At 34.4% G+C, this 22,270-nt stretch overlaps 1 protein-coding gene across 2 annotated transcripts in view; it reads right to left on the bottom strand.

Moving 5' to 3' along the window:
• The window catches only part of LOC148277371 (uncharacterized), a 205,805-nt gene that overhangs the window by 41,709 nt on the left and 141,826 nt on the right, over window positions 1-22,270 (bottom strand). For both annotated transcript variants that reach the window (XM_088232949.1, XM_088232950.1), the window contains exon 3: window positions 16,488-16,618. In XM_088232949.1, coding sequence (XP_088089075.1) covers window positions 16,488-16,618 — 131 coding nt within the window. The remainder of the gene's footprint in view (window positions 1-16,487; window positions 16,619-22,270) is intronic.

Here is a 22,270-nt window from a genome sequence, read left to right as displayed (position 1 = left end):
ATTGATTGAGAGAAGTGATAGAGCTAAAGGGCTTCTCTTTAAGCGAGAGCGAATTATTACTCTGAGGTTTGAACCCCTTTGAAAATAAAAAAAATAGTATGTACGTAGTCATACACGCCCCTTCCATCACAAAAGTCCTTAATTTTTACATAATTTATACGTTAGAAAATCATTTGTAATTTATTGTTAAAATAACTGTGTATCAATAATTTAAAATTGTAAAAATCATTTTGTTCAATATTGGTTTGGCGCCTAATTTATTGCTGAATTATTCACCACGAAACGCCATCTTTGAATTAGAATTTATAATAATTTATTGTCATTTTAAACTAGCTATCGATTATATGAATGAATTAAAATCCCCCTGTAATAATAAATTCCACTCAATATTGTTTGTACAGCTTGGAATATTTTTATACTTGTAATGTAATGTATTTATTTAGATAGTTGTAAAAAAACTTAAACAACTAATTATAATTTACATTATAATCAATATGAACAAATATAATTTCTTATTTAAATTTATTTCAACAGAAAATGAAAACATTTTTGTGAATGGAATATGGAAGTCTAGGCATTTACAGGGGTTATGACCTGTCATTGGCTGATTTAAATTGCCACTTTACAAACTGTGTAACATTCACCATTCTGCCCATGTTTGAACATCCACATTTCCTCGACTTTTCAATCTGTTGACTTTTGTGAAGTAAAAGAGCTGAAACCTTTATCACGTGGGTGAGATTCATCCGGCTGAACCAAATCACCTACTAGGCAACGCTTGAAAACAATTTTTAAATTTTTATACTTCTTCTTTTACCAGGTAGTTAATCCAACAATGTTTGAGTATGTCCAAATGCTTGCAGACTGACTGGATTTTCTCCCTAGGGAGTTATTCATATTTAAATTTATTTCAACAGATAGAGAAAATATTTTTGAGAAGGGAATATGGAAGTCTAGGCATTTACAGGGCTTAGAATCTCACCCACGTGATGAAGGTTTCAGCTCTTTTACTTCACAGAAGTCAACAGATGAGGAAATGTGGATGTTCGAACATGGGCAGAATGGTGATTGTTACACAGTGTGTACAGTGGCCACTTAAACTAGCCAATGACAGGTCATAAGCCCTGTAAATACCTAGACTTCCATATTCCTTTCTTAAAAATGTTTTCCCTCGCTGTGGGCAAAAATTTATAAATTGTTTTTTTTTTTAGAAATAAATTTAAATATGAATAACTCCCTAGGGAGGAAATCCAGCCAGTCTGCAAGCATTTGGACATACTCAAACATTGTTGAAATTTAGTTTCAGTTACTATATTACAAGTTATTAGATTCAGACGCATTATGTTTCATAATTTTTATATTTTTTTATTCAGATAACAAATATAAGTATACAATATTACTACTTGATACAATTTTTATATGAATTGAATATATGTATTTACATTAACGTTTCCCATTACATAAAAGAAAAAACAATTCTTGTGTACACAATAAGGAGTGTCGTCTTACAATGGTATTTTTTTTTTTAAATCTCTAATATTTATTTATTTATGTTTCAGTTCCATATTCCCTTATCAATTTTTTTCCCTCGCTGTTGCTAAAATTTAAATACTGTTTTTTTTCTGTTTTGGTTCTGTTTCACACACAGAACTGTAGTCTTTTCAATTTTCAATTTCAATTTCAATTTATTTATTTTAAATATAACATATACATTACAAAAATATATTCAATACGTACATATTATAAAAAAGGAAAAAAAATACACGAAAGAGACTCATGTCAAAGGAGTCGAAGAATCCTGCTCCGGAAAACCCCTTCGGATACATGGAACAGATCAATATCCAGAGCGATGTTGTTCAACATAGCGGTAGCTCTTCCAACAGGCATAACCATAGGCAGGTTGGTCCTGAATATCGGAATATGAAACAATCTATGCTGACGCTGTCTTAGGTAATTATCAGGAACATACAAACCAATGCTCATCATAATTTCAGAATTATCGATCATACCGCGCAACAATCGATAAAAATGTGTGGTCGAATACACATTCCTTCTAGTCTCTAAACTGTTGTAGGCAAGCATACCCTGGAGAAACTCGGTCGGGTAGAGCCAAGGATAATACCCGCACTCTCTCATATAGAGATATCTCAGAAACTTCTTTTGGATTTTCTCTATCATAAGAGAGTACTTCAGTTCATGTGGCCCCCAAATCATCGAGCCACTCTCGAGTCTACTTCGCACCAAGGAGTTGTAAAGAGTTCTCAGTACGCGGGTATTTTCGAAAACCCTGGCAGTACGCAGAACAAATCCTAACATCTTCAATGCATCACCACTGATTGTCTCTATGTGTTCATGAAATGTCAGAGTGCCATGAAATGTCTTCATCCACCTGGACACAAATATCTATGTTAAAACAATGTACAACAACAACAACAACAACAAACCATCACGCCGTTTCCCCGTAGGGGTAGGCAGAGAGGATAGAACGCCATAACACTCTATCTTGGCATACAGACCTCGCTTCCTCTACATTCATACATGTTCTTATGCACGCACGCCGATTATTCCTACTTTTGACATGTCCATCTTCAAGTATCTGATGGACTTGATCGTGCCATGTCTTTCTTGGTCTTCCTCGTTTTCTGCATCCATCAACATTTGCATCGTAGATCCTTTTAGTCGTTCTTTCGCTGTCCATTCGCTCTACATGTCCAAACCAACGCAGCACCCCCTTCTTGATTCTGTCAATAATGCATGTCTCAGCCTTACACACTTCACGGATCTCGACATTTGTGCACCTATCATACATCGTTTTAAATTAATCAATTAATTAATTATGGATAACTTATATAGCGCCATTTTCGTAATAAAATACCTCAAGGGCGCTTTACATGGTGATTCTATTGTTAAGTTAATTTAATTAAAGCTTTTAAATTTGCAATTCAATTAAAATAATTTATTTTGTTGTCTCGTGCTACGGATTTATTCAAATGATTTAGAGAACAAGTGGGTTGTAAGTTTTTTCCGAAACATCACTTCACTTTCACAGCCTCGCACCTCTGCTGGGAGAGCATTCCATGCCATAGGGCCTGCGACCGCAAATGCGCGTTCACCAAATTTAGTGCGCTGTTTGCGTAGAGGTATAATATCTTTTCCTCTCGCCGTAGACGTAGCTGATCTAAGCGTGAGACGCCTGTCAGCTAGTTCATCTGGAATGCATAGTTCCCTTAGATATTCCGGAGCCGAGTTGTGCAGTGACTTATACATAAGCCAACAGAGTTTGTATTCGACCCTCTGTGGAAAACGTAGCCAGTGTAGTTCCCGCATTCGCGTTTTACCACACATTCACCTGAGGGATCACATTTCGACAGCATTCAACCTACTTTCATCATTATTTTTCCAATTCCATACTTCGCCCCCATACATTAGAGTTGGAACTAGAACTCCGTTGTGAACTGCTAGTTTAGCCTCCTGCGATAAACATTTGTTTGCCAAAGTAGATTTTAGTGAATAAAACAATGTAAATACGTATAAACAGGTTTGTGGTTTCGTTTTAAATCGGCCGTTACTCGCTCGAATTAACTCTGTCCAGTCGAATGGACCCGATAAACACAGGTGTAGAATTACAGAGGTGCGCTATACGCTATACAGTACGTATACTCGGACGAAGTCATTACTCATAACTAGCCAGACGAACCAGAGACATTTTTTTATTCGATATTATATTTTATATTTACTTTTTTTATCGAAACTTTTATGGATTTTTTATCGACAGTTTTATTATTTTTTTTTATCGACACATTTTTTATTTTTTTTAAATTAAAGTTAATTAAACGTTTGGACGGGTTTTCAATGGGTACAGAAAATAAGGAAGACCAAGAAATGCGTGGCATAACAACATTAAAAAAAATACTTGAAGAGGGACACGTCAAAAGTAGGAACAGTCGGCGTGCGTGCATGACAAAATGTATGAATGTAGAGGAAGCGAGCAATGCACGCAAAGGCCGAACGTTGTAGCGTTCTATCATCAGCATCATCATCCCATGTCAGATTTCTTGGTATCCACAGAGAACCTGCATGCGTCTCTATCCGCTGCCAACTCCTTTGCGTCCTCGCAAGTCAGGTTCTCATCCAGGAGTTCTGACATAAACTGCCGACGAACCGTCAGCAGTGGACCTTGTAAAGTAGCCTTGTAAAGGCTCTCAGGAGGCATCCGCAGTATATAGTCAAGCCAACCGTATCGCCTCCGCTTGACGACAGTTGTCACAGGAGTTTGCTGCGTCCGTTCTCTTATTACTTTATTCCTTGTAAAGTCAAACCACCGCAAATCGGAGATTCTTCTGAGACATCTATTCTCAAAACTCCATAGTTAGATGTTCTATGCCCTAGTGAGGTGCCACGATTCGCATCAGTACAGGAGAATATGTGTTATGCAGGCGTTACATAGTCGGCATTTGGTTTCATCTTAGTTCTAGCGTTCTATCCTCTGCCGAAATAAATAAAATTCAAAATATTGTTGATAAAACCGGCTGGTCCGGGAGAAGAAGTAAAGTAATTCGGTCAGAATCTTACCCGCATCAATAAAGGTCTCAGCTCTTTTACTTCACAAAGATCAACAGACGAAATAATTTAAGGAATATAGATGTTCAAACATGGGCAGAATGGTAAATAGCAGTTAGCAGCAATAAGCAGTTGTCCTGGCTGCGGAGTAGCGCAGGACCGAGATGCTTTCGCTGTAGTGATCGCCAGCGTCGGAAGATCTGACAAGGCACCTCAAGAAGAAGAAGTATTTGTTGGATTGAATTCAGAAAGAAAGTAGCAATCAAATTTGAGGATTACAATCCGTAAATGTTTTTTTTTAAGTTGATTATTTCGAAATTTAGATCACCAAAAGATTATAATTTTTTTAAAAGTTTTACAGTTTAATTAAATTGGATTTTATGAACAAAATTTACATTATTTTAACGAAAGTTATAAGCAACATTGTACCTACCATCCACAATCAACATCTAACTCAAAATTACAAGCAAATATTCAAATTTATGTACGGAATATTGATATATTGGATATGATCAGTTTCTCTAATAAAATATATCAGTAAATAATTTATTTGAGGGTGTTAGAAACTTAGAAATCTCCACCAAAAACGGAAAATTAGTTATTGACGCCAAAATATACTATGCGTACAAAACCTACCTGCATACATAATAGCGTAATTCAAAACCGTCTCTAAATCTTGCAAAACCAGATTTCAATTATACTACTTGACACCGCAAACTTGGCATTCTCCACTTAGTTGGTGAAGCATAATTACAAATCTCACAATACTTTTTTTAATTTTTTTACAAACTCAGAAACTCCTTCAATGGAGATTTTTTTGTTTGCTTTTAATACCCTCATTTACGTGGATTCACCATTATGCCTATATTTAAACACCTATATTCCTTCGACTCTTCCATCTGTTGACGTTTGTGAAGATAAAGAGCTTCTGTTAAATGGTCTTCATGTCTGTTGTCATATGTTAATATTAACAGCTCCCTAGGGGTTTGAATCCAGTCCTTGTCTACAGAAATTTGGACAAACTCAAAACATTATTGTTTCCTATTGACATTTTTTTACGGTACAGTAGAGACCCTTTCTGCCTCGTCATGTAGTGTAGACGTGTTCGCCTACCATTATTTAGGTCGCGGGTTCGATTCTCGGCAGGTTCAAGGTATTTATTTAAATGTGGCTCACATGAACAATTTCACTGCCCTTGGACTGTCGTAAGATAGATAATGTTACTTACAAGCAACAGACGATTAACACTTAATCGTACCGCTGCAGTGCCCTATGCGTCATCTGGTGCGGATAAGGTCATGATGGTGATGATTTGACTAAGAGTAACGACCATCGTAAATTAAAATGGCATGCGTCAGAAAACAGCGTATCGAATCATTGGTTCGACGCCCGGCATAAACAGACGCTCATACAAGCATACAAGCAATAAACGCGGCAATAATCATCATAAATGTACGCATAAGAACCAAAATCGTATCCCAAGTTAAAGTTATCGACAGTAATTATTTTTGGTCCTTTGAGACAGAATTTAATATATTTAAACTAAAGTTATGCACACAAGCCCGACTTACGATTTTCAATATACAACGTCCCGAGATAATATGAAACAAATTGTTTTAGTTTTTGGGAATCACTCAAAAAAAGGAAAGATTTTAAAAATCTGTAGATATGGTCAAATACTGTATTTTTACCACCTTTAATTTACTAATTTTATTTATTTTATAAACATAAACGGCAAATCTGCCTTTTACAAACATTTATAATATTAACATATTTGGCTAAATATATTATTTTTTTTAAACATGAATTACCTTATGACGAAGATTTATAAAAAATAAAATTAAACCAAAAATTATACAAGATTTATATTTAAAAAAATAACCTAATAATTATACAGCATATTCAGTAGAAAGTTTAAATAATAAAACATTCTACAGTAAAACAACAAGAAAATCATAAGTGCTGTTTCACAACAGCTAGGCAAAGTGAACAAAAAACTGTAAATATATATATTATGAAATCCATGAATAAAAAAATATAATTACCATTCACCATCTTTGAAAAAGTTCAAAAGGTTTGTTCTATAGGAACAATACCCTACACGAAATATATCAGATACGTGGGAATAACTATTGCTGAGTTCATGAAGTCTATTTAATACGGCATTACAAGTATACACTGTCCGTGAATTGTGGCTACAAAACGGTGGTACCTGCACCAGGCCTTCCAGGCACCCTGAAGTTGATGAGAGATAATAGTTCAGGGCAATCCCATGTTGAGTTTACAATTTTGAATAAATTCAAAAGGTCTATACTTATAGTAATAAAAACATCAATCCATTCGCTCTGCATGTCCAAACGAACGCGGGAGTCTTTTCTTGATTTTTTCGATTATGCTTGTCTCAGCCTTAAATAATAAACGGATTTCAACATTAGTGCTCCAATCTTAAATAGTTTTACCACCCATTCGCCTAAGTGATCGCATTTCGAGAGCATTCTGCCTGCTTTCTTCCTCGTTTTTACAATTCACTATAGTTCACTTCATAAGCAAGAGTCGCAACCAGGAGACCATTGTGCACTGCTAATTTTGCCTCTTGCGACAAACATTTACTTGCCAGATACTCGTACGTGAAACGATAAAATAAATAAGTACAACATATTTTAAGAAGTATAATATTATTTGAATATATACTTTTAGTCAGATTGAGGTTCCGTGGTGTCGAAGACTCACAAATCAGAGGTCCGAGGTTCAGCCCCATTTTTTACAAAACTTAAATACTCTTTTCGAAACAGAGTCCCTAAAGTCTTCAACTTTGAAGATATTTATTTATTTATTATATATATACGGCCTAAGCCAATTACAACAGTTACATGAAGAAACATAAATGCAAGAAACTGAACAAAAATAACATAAAACTATTTAGCAAAGACAAACAAGGGCAAAACAATAATAGTATACAATATATTCAAAAAAACTAAAGACCGAAAACTTTGAGCTAAACCATGCCAATCCAACTTCATCCCACACTGTTTAGTCGCGAAGAGATCTACGAAAAGCCGGAAGATCTATCCCGAAAAATTCCAAGTCGTGTGATGAATTGACTAATCTACACATTCTGGACATTGGGGCATAAAAACCAAAGTTGCTCTTAGAAGATTTTATAAATAGCAGATTTTGACTTCTGGTGACACGGTTGGGAACATGAAAAGAAATTGATTGCAACAGAGATGGGACATCACTTAACGCATTAAGTATTTTGAAAATGCATATAAGGTCCACCTCAGTTCTACGTCTCTCCAATGAAGATAGATTAAGAGATTGCATTCTGATGATTTCATCATCATTCCCTCTCCGCACCTAATGGTGTATAGGGCACTGAATTGGTACACCAATCGCAGCGTATATTGATATATTTTTCTTAAATGAAGGTAAGATAACCAGTCGTACGCTTCAGGCACCAGTCCAGGAACTGTGAAATATTCAAGTGTGAAAAACACCTTTCAAATAAATATTTCATATTAACCCTGTCGGGAAACGAGCCCGATACCTCTCGCGTGGTAGGCAAAAGCGCCGACCATTACACCACGAGGCCGAATGATGATATACCCAGTTATAACAATTTTAGGGCCATTTTCAACGAGTTCTAAATTAAAGATTTCACGAATATTAGAATGTTTTGCGGTATTCGGCCTGTTCGGCTACTTTTTTTAATAGTACGCAGTATTCGGCCGAAGATCAAATCATGAAAAATTATATTACTCAAAAATGTACCTATTTTAATCACAAATTATTAGTTAAATACTTGAAGTCTAACAGTGGTAAGTTGTATGAATGAAAACATTTTTTTCAGCATTTGTTGGTAGCAAACGATTGCGTTTTTCCTCATATACCTCGTGAGATCTTGTTGTTACACAGCAAACACACAGCCAGTTTATTATCTTCACTACAAATCTCATAATATTCCCAAAGAGGCGATTTGTGCCATGACGTACAATGAACAAATAATTACTAATTACTAATAAGGACTATTAGTTACACAATGTGATGTTATAATAAACAAATAGCACGTGTCGCGACATGAAATGCTCACATATGAAATAATTACACCCGCCCCATCACCCCCGCACGCACCGCAATGAGACAGGTCGTAACCTGTCGCGCACAATGCACACATCTTTTGTCGAACATTCGGCGTTTCGGCCGAGAGCGTGGCCAAATATTTGGTATTCGGCTAAAACGCTATTTGTGGCATATCTATTCTAAAAACTTAATATTGTAAAATGGGAATCGAGTTGGGGCGGAGCGGGGTTCGAACTCCGGAAGACTAGTCACGGGACCACAACGCGAGTCTGCAACACTAGTCACGGGACTACAACCCGATTCAAAGTTTGAAAAATACTATAAAGTTAGGACCGCGAAACCGATTTGCTAAAGAACCTCGAGTTACGGACAGGTCTCCTAATAGCGCCCTTCGAGTTCGTAAGTCGAGAGTCTACGGACGTAAAAAATACACAAAGCCATAATCTTCGTATATTATTTTAGTTTGGCATGTTTATGTTATATGGTCGAGTTCCGAGACCAGCACGGCGTTGTAACTTAATATTACAATAACGTCAATATTGGTTTTAAGTCTGAATGCACCGCGTCACACAAATACTTTATTTAGACTAAAACTTTCCAACAATATTTTGCAATTCACCTTATTTGTACGCAAGCGTTGGATTTAACGTTAAAAACAAATAAAATAATTTTTGCAATAAGCAATGCAATATAAAATTGATAATTTCTGCCAAAAATTAAATTTGGAAATAAATCAAATATTTATTCCATTAAATCCATATAACTGACAAACTAACCATCACGCCATTTCCCCAAAGGGGTAGGCAGAGAGGATAGAACGCCACACCACTCTGTCCTGGCACACTTCCTTTGCTTCCTTCACATTCATACATCTTCTCATGCACGCACGTCGATTATTCCGACTTTTCACATGACCACTTTCAAGAATCTGTTGTACTTGATCATGCCATATCTTTCTCGGCCTTCCTCGACTTCTACAACCAGACACATTCGCATCATAAATCTTTTTAGCCGTTCTTTCGTTCATTCGCTCCACATGACCGAACCATCGCAAAAGACCTTTCTTAATTTTGTCGATAATGCTTAACTCAGCCTTGCATTCTGCTCTAATTTCGACATTAGGGCACCTATCATACATTGTTTTTCCGCACATTCGCCTGAGGGATCGCATTTCAACAGCATTCAGTCTACTTTCGTCCCTTTTTTTCCAACTCCATGCTTCGCTTCCATACATTAGGGTTGGTACCAACCCTAATGTAAATCCATATTATTTTTTAAATATGTAGTATCTACAGGTATAATTTTCATTAAAAAAAGTATGATGGCAAAATACTTAAATTAAAAATTGCATTAAAAATAAATTAGAGCAAAAATGAATAATGTAACAAAAAAGTGGATTGACATTTTTCAATAACGTTTTAAGTTTGTCCAAATTTTTGTAGACAAAAACCGGATTAATCATAAATACGTAGTGTCTAAAACTGTCTGAACATTTTGTTAATTATCTCTGTTTATTAAGTCTTTTTTGTTTATTCTCAAATGTAAAAATATATATTTTTTTAAAGTATGCTGCTATCGTCGGCCCGGGTAACCCCACCCCAGTAAGGTCACATTATTTTTATTTTGAATCATAATTAAAAATGGAAAAAAAAAATAGTAAATAAACCCCCTAGAGATTTGTTCATATGAACATATTACAACAGAGATGATCAAAACTTTTGAGAAGGTTTTATAGAAGTTTAGGCGTCTACAGGGCTTATGACCTGTCATTGGCTGGTTTAAGTGTTCGCTTTTACAATGAGTAATATTCACGATTCTGCCTATATTTAAACATCAACGTCACAAGCTTACCCGCATCAATAAAGAGTTCAGCTCTTTCACTTCACAAAGATCAACAGATGGAAGAATTGAAGGAATATAGATATAAAATGGTGAATGTTACGAAGTGTGTAAGCGGTCACTTTAACCAGCCAATGACAGGTCGTAAGCTCTGTAGATGCCTTGACTTCTATATTCCCTTCTCGAAAGTGTTCTTCATCTCTGTTGAAACATTTTTTTACACACTAGAAATAAATGATAAAAATTGTTGTCCGAGTAAACAATTATTTATTTCATAATATTTCAGCTCTTTTTTTATTAGCTTTTCGTATATTTTGTAATTTATATATTAAACATCAATATCCTTATCAAAATTTTTGTTGTTACTTCATCTTTACAATTAAATTGTTACTATTATTAATACAATTATTGCTATTCATAAAAAAAATATTAGTACGAGACTGCTTATAAATTATTTATACTAAAATTAAAATTTATTCAATTGTATGAATTATATATTATAAAGTGATGGTATGTGAGTGTTCAAGAATTATTTTTTTTTAATATTCATTTCAATTCTGTATTGTTTATACCATGCGCTGGTTTAATCAATCATATCGTAGAACTAATATTGACTCCATATATATGTTCGGCATACTAAATGGTATAATCGATGTTCCATCATTACTGGGACAAGTAAAATTCAATATTCCGACTCGTAGATTGAGAAACAATGAAGTACTGTTCATCGATCAGCATAGAACAAACTATGGCCTAAATTCTCCAATGACCCGCCTTTGTCGTATTGTTAACTCAAGACAAGATCTGGACTTTTTTGGTTTAAGTTTACAACGATTTAAACGAGCACTAAATAAATAGTCCAGATCTTGTCTCGATGTCCCTTATGTTTGTCAATGCTTCTTTCTTTTTTTTAAAAATGTTTTAAACTATTCTTTTATAGTAATATTTAAACCTTATAAATTGTATACATGGACAATGTCCGTTAATAAATAAATAAATAAATATCATATGGAGTGAGTTTTTACGGGCTAACATTTACAACGTATACAAATAGGATAAAAAAAGATCAAATTAGATTCCTTAAAATGTTAGCAAGTAAAACCAACGTGGTTACTTGTCAAAATGACTACGAAAATCTTTTCTCGATGTGTAAAGTTGTGTCGGTACAGAATATGATATACTATCGCCTGGTAACAGAGGACTTTATGGATTTCTACAAAATGCCAATACCACATAGGCATGAAACGCCTCAAAAAGTGAAAGGGAATTTCATAGAAAAAAGAGCTTTAAATGCGTATGGAGAGAGGACCAGGGCGTATATACTCCCTCGCATAGTTAATAGACTCCCGGACGAAATAAACAATAGTGATATAAATATAAATAAATTAAAATTGGTTTTAAAAATCTTTTGCTTAAATTCTAAGTTTAGTGTGTAAAAAAAGGGTAACCAAACAATTTGAAACAGCATTTTTAATTGAATCGGCATTCACTTCGTAACACTTCATTATAAATTATTATGAAAATAAAACTTTGTTATCAGTGTTACACAATTGTATTATTTTACAAGAACACAACTATAGTTTCGGGAGAGCACTCCTACCATCGACGGGTGATATAAAACTCTTTTTTTTTATCACCCGTCGATGGGATTTTATTTATAAAAGTTGTCGTAACATAATTTTACGAAAAAACAGAATAATATTATAACATCAAATAGTTTCTAGAGCTTTCATTCATTTTTTCATTATTAATTTATTACTGTTTGTAACATATTTCATGCCGCAAGCAATCACAAAAGGTGCCGAGTCTGCCAATATTATATATCTTTTATGTTATATTTGTATGTTTGTCCAGTTATTTGTTATTGTTCTATCATAAAATAAATCATGCCTAAGTCCCTAGGATAAATTAATAGATGTATCTAAAACCCTAAATTTAGTACATGCCTACAAACATACTGGAAATGTCGCTGAACTGGCACTCAAGGAGCACCTGACATCGCTAAGAGAAAACTAGGTTTGTGAAAAGAGCTGATAAGTCGATAAATTCACTGCCTATCCCGGAATGTAACAGAACATAACGATAGGAAATTACCTATATGTAATTGTGGACATGTTATGTAGGTGTAAAGACAAATACAAATAATATAACCAGTGGCTTGTGTAAATAAGTAGATCTAGCTACTCTTACGAGAAATGCTTATGTAACGACATACGCTTCCTAAACTTTACAATTTGTTTTACCTTTCCTAGAATTGGCGATGAACGAAAGTAAGTCAAAACTGATGGTATTTGAAAGGGGAAGTGAGATGACTGACTGCATAATAAAACACTCGAACTATCAATAGGGTGGCGTAGTGAGTCACATTTTGCTGGATGGTGTGATTCTCTAAAATGCTGCGAACGCCCAGTTGCATTCCACCGGCAACACTACTGACTAGTCCTACTCGTTAGCGTCCACGTCGCGAACCCCGGGCAATGGGATCACACTCATAACTGTGGATCACAGCAGATAACGAGAGGGTGAAAGGCGAGTTTCTGGCGCCTCTGGAAGGGAAGGTAACCCCGACAAAAAATCTACCAAAGAAGGCAACAGAAAACCACTCTGGTCATCTTTTCCCAGGAATCACTGTGGCGAGTACATCCAATAAGCAGTTATCCCAGGATATCCGATATTATCCTAATTTGTAAAAAAAAATGCAGAAAACACCCAGAGCACTAGAAAAATCTTACGGTTCTTTAAAAATCAGCAAAACAGCTTAGTTAGAATGTAAATTTAAGTATACAATTGTAAAGCGCCCTCGAGGTGATTTTTCACAAAAATGTCGCTATATATATATATATATATATAGTAGGATAATTTATATAGCGCCATTTTTGTGAAAATCACCTCAAGGGCGCTGCACAATTAATAAATATCCCAGTACGTCTTGTAGCTACAGAGCGCATGGACGGTTGGGATTCTAGTTCCTCGTTTTCAATTAAGATCAATCAAAAATTATAACAGATAGGAGCTAGATTACAGGACGTCTCGTAGCTACAGAGCGCATAGACAGTTAGAAATTTAGCCCCCATTTACACATTTTAAAAATTGACAAATAAATTTAGTGTATTAATGATACTAAAAAAAATAAAAATAATATGAATAATAAAAAGGAGTAATATTACAACACGTCTTGCAGCTACTAAGCGCATAGACGATTGGAATTCTAGACCCCATTTACAAAATTTAGGTATTTTAAAGTTGATATATGAATACAATACGAATAATATACTTGTTATTCCTTCTTTATTTTTTCTTTTTTCTCTGCTGCCATTGGCATGTTTTTATACTTTTTATACTTTTAAACTACTTTTAATTACATATATTATATATGTAAATAAAATCAATATATTGCTGCTCTTACTATAATGTGTCATTAATTTTGAAGATGTTTTTTAAATTGACCTAAATTTAAATTTACTGTCTTATATTTCACTTAAAGATTCTTCTCATCGTTTCTTTGAATCCCTTAATATAAATATGTGTTTATGTTTATCCTTTTAAAAAAAAAAATATTATTCCTATTTACTTTATTTTTACATCTGAGCATGTTTTTCATTCTTTATTTCCATTCTTAATTCTTAATTACTATTTCAAATTTTCTTCATTTTTAATATTATTTCCATTTGTAAATACTCACTACAAACTACAAACCTAAAAATATATTTTTTTCACTTAAATTTTAATTTTTAAACAACTTTCATTTATGTTTTCTTTTTCCTTCTCTTTTTTATACTTTCATAATTAACCTTACATTTAATTGCTTTTTAATATGGAAACTTCACTGGTCCATTAGAATTAAGTCCAATTGTGTAAAATATTAAACTTTGTAACTGTACTGTACTTATGTTTCCTGAATAAAAGAAAATAAAAAATAAATAAAAAAAAGCTAGATAACCAATCATCGTGCAGCTACAAAGCGCATGGACGAGCAAAGTCAGAATGATATCAATAAATTTACAAAAAATAGAGCATAGTAGTAAGTTTGTCAAGTGTTCATGCCAAGAAGTATGCAATAAAAAACTAAATAAAAAAGCACTGTATCAACTCCATGGTTAACAAAGGGAGATAGATGTCCGAAGAGAATCTGAAGAGCTATGTCAATCAGCTTATTATTCACATATTACAACAGAGATGAAGAACATTAAAGAGAAGGTAATATAGAAGTCTAGGCATCTACTGGGCTTATGACCTGTCATTGTCTGGTTTAAGTGGCCACTTTACACACTGTGTAACATTCACCATTCTGCCCATATTTGAATATCTATATTTCTTCAATTCTTTCATCTGTTGATGTTTGTGAAGTTAAAGTGTAATATGTTAATGTTAACAGCTCCCCAGGGATGGAACGGAAGGCCTGTTGACTACTGCCAACGGGCCGGCTTCTCCTGAAGAGTTTTGAGTGGTTTCCTCTCCACATGAGCAAATGCTGAGAAGTTCCCGATTGATCCACATAAAGATATCTCTCCTGGTCCTAACAGTTTAGATAAATTTAAAGAAATTTAATTGCAGAGAAATCCACCTTTTTAAAAAAACCAAGTAAGGTAAATAATAAAGCAACTCCCAAATATAAAAAAAGCTCCCCAGGGAGTTGAATCCGATCCTTGTCTACAAAAATTTGGACAAACTCAAAATATTGCAGCTCATAATTGTTATTATTTAGGTAGGTAGGTTTTAATGTATAGTTTATTCAGGCATCAACAACTAATTTTCCATTTTTGGTGGAGATTTCTAAGTTTGCTTTTAATACCCTAAATTACTGTAGTTATAAAGTTGTAGAAACGATGGCAGTTAAATGTAAATGACAAGTGCAACAGCGAAGAAATTCCACTGCATATTTGTACTACTGTTGGTACAAAAGTCCAAATATTGTCAAAGTCAACAGACAGTTGGACGTATTACGCTGTTTACCCTCACACACACTGCTTGTTTGAGTTCTGATCACGTACTGTTTGTTCTTTGTTCGGGACAAACACAAAACGAGGTGTCCGTAGGACGAGGCGTTCGCGTCTCCGAGTGTTCGTATAAAAGGGATGAATTTTAATTCAACGATGAATTCATTTACTTCCACAATCGTTTTCATGAATACCTTATGTTAAAAATAAACGGGAATACGGCAAAAAAACGCAAAATTTTAATTTTCAATCATTTTTTCATCATCCCCTTTAAAATACTCGCCATTTGCGACGACACATTGATGCCAACGCTTAATCCAATTGTCTATGCACTTTTCATAGGCCTGCAAAGGTATGTCCTCTCTTCCTCTTTTACGGCATCAATCGTCTCAAAGCGCGTTCCTCTTAATGGAAATTTTAGTTTAAGGAATAGAAAGTCAGACGGGGCCTGGTCTGGAGAATACGGTGCTTGGCTAATGAGATTAGTCGATTTTTTGGCCAAAAACTCTGAAACAATTTCCTCTGTATGAGACGGCGTTTTTTACCACATTCCTTCAGTGTTTTTGGGATGAGGAGGGCTGCGACGCGTTTCATACCGAAAACACATCAATGATGCGATGCTCAATAACACAGCGAGCTTTCGGATTGGTACACATCGATTTTTCAATATTTGCTTTGCCGATTCGATGTTTTTTTCGATACTTGACGTTGCTAGACGTCCAGTATGTTAAGCATCATCTAAGCATTCACGAACGTCTTTAAACTTTTTATACCATTCGTATGCCCGTGTTTTCGTGATCTGGCACACGAAATTTCATTAGCAACACAAACTTTGAGGCATGCTCGTTGTGCCAATTTTTTATCCATTGCAAAAATGGCCACACAGCAATTTTTTTACTCACTCAAACAGGCGCTGACAGAATACTGAGCATCCGATCGCCGTCAAACTTTGACAGATTGTTAAAAACAGTGCTATCAACGTGGTTACAAATACCAATTAGTGCAGCGCGGGCATTTCAAATTAAAAATTCCCGTTCATTTTTTTATCATATGGTATAATAAATTACTTACCCCTAAGACTGTCAGCAGGGTGACCTCCGTAGAGGTCGTAGGGTGCCCTGGCATAAGGAAGGGGCGGGTGGTGGGCCAATGCTCTGGCGGCCAAGTACTGCAACTCTCCGTGGAGACTCGACGCTGATAACCTGACGAGAAGAGAAAATCAAATTAATCACACAAAATATTATTTTTTTAAAGGAGCGTACATTAAACAATTGATTGAAAAGCATCGATGCGCGCTTCTGCTGATACGATTCAGTATCGATATTTGTAGAAAAGTATCGGCGACATCGAAAGCGATACCGATCACAATCATCATTTCCGTATCCGCACCCCGTGGTGCATAGAGCATGGCATCAATAAAAACGCACTACTTTGAAAGACGTCACTAGCTCGAATAAACCACCCAATGATATGACAGCAGACCACAACTTGGTTCAAAAGATGATGAAGTTGTATTTTCACACCGGATTCGGAAAATAAAATTTGTATAACTATGCTGCATTTTAGTATCAAAAATATTTAACCTTGCTACTCGAAGAATGATGTACGCAAATACAGGAATACATCTGTATTAGAGAGAGAGACAGAGACACTGTTCTGCAGCCGGTGTTGTGTGAAACAAATTGAGTCGGTTGTTGACAGTGATGCGGGACGCACGCGTGAATTATAAGCGGCGAATTTATGTTTTTTTTTTGCTATGACAGGGCTAAATTATATGTTTATTTTAATACATTATTCTTTAGTCTGAGCTTTAGAATATTCCGACTTTTGCTTGTGGTGACACGATGTTACATCACCGCGCGCAAAGAGATTATTTACCACAGTCATTTAAAAGCTGGAGAATTAATACTCTGATTTGTCAAACAAGTATCGCCTAAGAACACTTCATTATACAATTTCTAAAATTTTCAATAAGATTCCTAAGCAGATCTTAAAATGAAATGTTGACAAAACTTTTAAGAAAAACGCAATTAAATGGCTAATAACAAAGCTTTATATTGATTATTATTTTATGTATGTATGATAGGTGCACAAATGTCGAGATCCGTGAAGTGTGTAAGGCTGAGACATGCATTATCGACAGAATCAAGAAAGGGGTGCTGCGTTGGTTTGGACATGTAGAGCGAATGGACAGCGAAAAAGCGGCTGATCTACGATGTGAATGTGATGAATGCAGAAAACGAGGAAGGCCGATAAAGCCATGGCACGATCAAGTCCATCAAATACTTGGAGATGGACATGTCAAAAAATGAATAATCGGCGTGCGTGCATATGAATGTAGAGGAAGCGAGGTCTGTATGCCAAGATAGAGTGATATGGCGTTCTATCCTCTCTGCCTATCCCTACGGGGAAACGGCGTGTTGGTTTGTTGTTGTTGTTGTATTTTATGTTAACAGTCATCTATTTAAATTTTTGTAAATAAATTTTGTGCTAAAAATACGTATGCTTTTAGTTTTATTTATTTATTATTTATTAATATCATTATATTACATACACAAAATTATAATTTATGTAAAGTTGCTTTGACTGTCTAACTAGGGTTATTTATTCCGGTCTAAGACAGTCAAAAAATATAAAAAACAGTAATCAATATATAGAAACAGTTATAAAGATACAGGAAAAAGTGAAAAACAAAGTAAAAAATGGAGTAAAAACATAGTAAAATGTAATAAAAAACATAGTAAAATTGTAGTAAAAACATAGTAAAAATGTAGTAAAAACATAATAAAAATGTAGTAAAAACATAGTAAAAATGTAGTAAAAAAACGTAGCAAAAAAATATGATAAAAACAAAGTAATAAATGCAGTGAAAACATAGTAAAAACCATTTAAATATATTAATATGTCTATAAAAATGATTTGAAACTCAGTAAAATGCGAAATAAAAACAGAATACATAGTATGAAACTTATTTAAAGTCATAATTAAAAAAAATGAATGTATGTTGTATAGCAAAAAGCATATTTAAAGAAAGAAAAAAAAACATAGCAAAATATCGAGTTCTTAATAATGTTTATATGAATTTTAAAATTTATATAATTTCTATAACGTTTTTCTTTGTGAAGGAAAAATAAGAAACCTGCTGACAAGCCGGTTTCGCGGTTTCGCGGTTTAGTGGGTATCATTATTTTTCCTTTTATATTTTCTGTTCATGATGTAATAACTTATATTTCCATAGAAGTTATTAATTTAAAAAATACTTGGTACACTTCCACTTATTTGTTTTGACCAATTAGCGCTTTCGCCCTCTAATGGGCATCTTCAGACTGGTGAATATTATACAGTGTAAGGGTAATTTATATAAAACTAAATATTATCTTAAGTGCAGGTACATTTAAAAATAAGTTGAAAAAGATACAATACGCAATATTGCAATGGAACAGAGTGAGACAAATTATTGAAACATGTGTTGGCGGCGGTGTACTTTAAGAAAATATTCTATTATATGAAATATATTTACTGTTTTATTACAATGTACAGGGTCTAACTAAGGGGGCTAATAAGGGTGAGTTTTAAAATTCTATCGCTATTATTTTTTATACTATTTATTTCTAAAATTTCTAATCTATCTAACTTTTGACCTTTATGTCCTACATGTAAAAATTTTACGTTTTTTGTTTTATCAAAAGTATGTTTAAATTCATTTAAATATGATGCATTAAATACTTATATGGAAATATAAGTTATTACATCATTACAATGGAATTCCATCAAGAATTGTCAATAAATAATTAAAATGAAAAAAAAATCTGTTCATGTTTACCTTCTTAAATAAAATTAAAAAATTTAAAAAAGTATTTCGTCTTACGGCGCCATCTTAAAAAAAACTCAAGATATTTAATTGTTAAGAATTTATCTTGACCACATCAAAAAGTTTTCAAGTATTGTGAAATAAAATCTTGAAGCGTTTATGGAGTAATTTAGGCTGGATGTTTTCCAGAAGCAGTCACATAAATATTCGAAAGGTTACGCCGGGAGACGATAATTCAATCGGACGCTTCAAAGTGTCAACAAATAGGGGCTGGAAGTGACATAAAAAATCCTTAACGACCTAGGAAACATGTTTACCGACTTAACGATCCTTCAATAATGTTTTAAGTATGTACAAATGTTTGCAGACAGGCTGGATTTCCTCCCTAGCGAGTTATTTAGGTCTAAATTTGTTGAAACAGAGAGGGAAAACATTTTTGAAAAGGTAATCTAGAACAATATTTTGAGTTTGTCCAAATTTTTCTAGACAAGGACTGATCTCAACTCCCTGGGGAGCTGTTTATATTAACATATTACAACAGAGATGAAGAATATTTAAGAAAAGGTAATTTAGAAGTCTAAGCATCTACAGGGTTTATGACCTGTCAATGGCTGGTTTAAGTGGCCACTTTACACACTGTGTAACATTCACCATTCTGCCTAAATTTGAACATCTATATTCCTTTAATTCTTTCTAGACTTCTATATTACCTTTTCTTAAATGTTCTTCATCTCTGTTGTAATATGTTAAGGTAATCTAGAAGTCAAATTGGCAAATAAATGTTTGTCGCAAGAGGCAAAAGTAGCAGTTACCAATGGAGTCCTGGTTCCGACATCCGTATGGGAGCGAAGTATGGAAAACAGAGATGAAAGAAGGCGGAATGCTGCCAAAATGTGATCTCTCAGGTGAATGTGTGGTAAAACTATGAACGATAGATGCACAAATCTTGAGATCCGTACATTCTGTAAGGCTGAGACGAGCATTGTCGACAAAATCAAGAATAGATCTCTGCGCTGGTTTGGACATGTAAAGCGAATGGACGGCGAAAGAACGGCTAAGAATATTCACAATGCGAACGTTGATGGATGCTGAAATAGAGGAAGACCGAAAAAGAAATGGCACGACCAAATCCAACAAATACTTGAAGATAGACGCGTTAAAAGTCGGAATAATCGGCGCGCGTGCATGAGAAGATGTATGAAAGTTGAGGAAGCGAGATCTGTATGGAAAGATAGAGTGATTTGGCGTTCTATCTGTCAATCTGTTATTGGCTGGCTCAAGTGACCACTTTACACAATGTGTAATATTCGACATTCTGCCCATTCTTATTCTCATTCTTAGTGGCGGGGGTCAGTCCTATGCGAGCTCCTGACGTCACCGCGACCTGTGAAGAACTATTGTGACGGGTCTCCGTAAAAAGTTCTCGCCCTCCGAGCCCGAGTCTATACAGATCCTGGCCTGTGTGGAAGGTGAGAGTTTGCATACACTGCCCATGTTTAAACGTCCGAATTCCCTCAACTCTTCCATCTGTTGGCTTTTGTGAGGTAAAAGAGCTGAAACCTTTATCTTGTGGGTGAGATTCATCCGGCTGAACCGATTTACTAAGTTTTATACTTTTTCTTATACCAGGTAATTTAATCAAGAATATTTTGAGTATGCCCAAATGATAACACAGGCTAGAATTGCACTTTAATTAAATTTTATAAAACAATATTTTGAGTTTGTCAAAATTTTTGTAGACAAGGACTGGATTCAACTCCCTGGGGAGCCGTTATTATTAACATATTACAACAGAAATGAAGAAAAATTTAGAGAAGGTAATATATTGCAATTGCCTTCAAACTTACGAATCATTGACAGTCCCAGTCAGTTTAGATCCCAACTAAAATCCCACTTCTTTAAACTATCATACCCTCAACTTTAAATCTGGAAATATAATGTATCACTTAAGTTTAGTTAGAATGTAAGTTTAGATATACAATTGTAAAGCGCCCTTGGGGTGATTTTTTACAAAAATGGCGCCATATAAATCAGCCAAATATTATTATTATTATTATTATTATAGGCATCTACAAGTCTTATGACCTGTCATTGGCCGGTTTAAGTGGCCACTTTACACACTGCATTCCTTCAATTCTTTCGTCTGTTGATGTTTCAACAGGGAGTTGAATCCAGTCCTTGTCTACAAAAATTTGGAAAAACTCAAAATATTGCTGATAAATCCACCTGGTCCATGAAGTATAGATATTGAAAAAATATAATTTTCAGGCGTTGCCTAGTATGTAGGCGAAATAATTCAATAACACGAATCTCACCCGCACAACTAAAGGTTTCAGCTCTTTAACTTCACAAACATCAACAGATGAAAGAATTGAAGGAATATAGATGTTAAAATGTTGTCTTGAGGTAGCAATTTTTATTTTTTTTGTCCTAGCTTTAATTTTATTTAGTTGTATTTTATTTTTTTAGTGCCTGTATTATTTATAAGAAATTGTATTTACCATCGTTAGAATGGACTGCATAAATCCGTCCAATAAATAAATAAAAAAATACGGGCAGAATAGTGAATGTTACACAGTGTCATAAGCCCTGTAGATGCCTAGACTAATATATAAATCTTTCTTAAATGTTCTTCATCTCTGTTGTAATATATAAAAAAATAATATTATCAATTAAAAAAAATAATTACATACAATATATAATACAATAGCCAAAAAAATATATCATAAATAAGCTGGTCATTCAATAAGCGTGTATTCCTGCTTACTGCTAATAACCGAATGATTGAAAGATTTTCTTCTTTCGTTTTTGTCTCTTTCACACAAACACCGGCCAAACAGCGTCTCTGTCTTCCTTGTTATAAGTTCTATTCTCGTGCTTTTTCTTATACAGTAAAACAGATTTATAAGAAAAAATCCAACTTTTTTCTACAAAGATTTGAAGTTACCTAAAATATTGCTTATGAAATAAAATACTTGAATTTAGCTACACCGAAGCAAACTAAATAAATATTGGAATGGATATTTGATACGTTTCGGAGAAA

Source organism: Micrasema longulum, unplaced genomic scaffold (assembly GCF_059751315.1).
Source record: "Micrasema longulum isolate JH-2025_06_02 unplaced genomic scaffold, ASM5975131v1 h1tg001042l, whole genome shotgun sequence".
Classification (NCBI taxonomy): domain Eukaryota; kingdom Metazoa; phylum Arthropoda; class Insecta; order Trichoptera; family Brachycentridae; genus Micrasema; species Micrasema longulum.
Note: the sequence above shows the minus strand (reverse complement) of the source record. Positions and strands in the feature narration are given on the sequence as shown.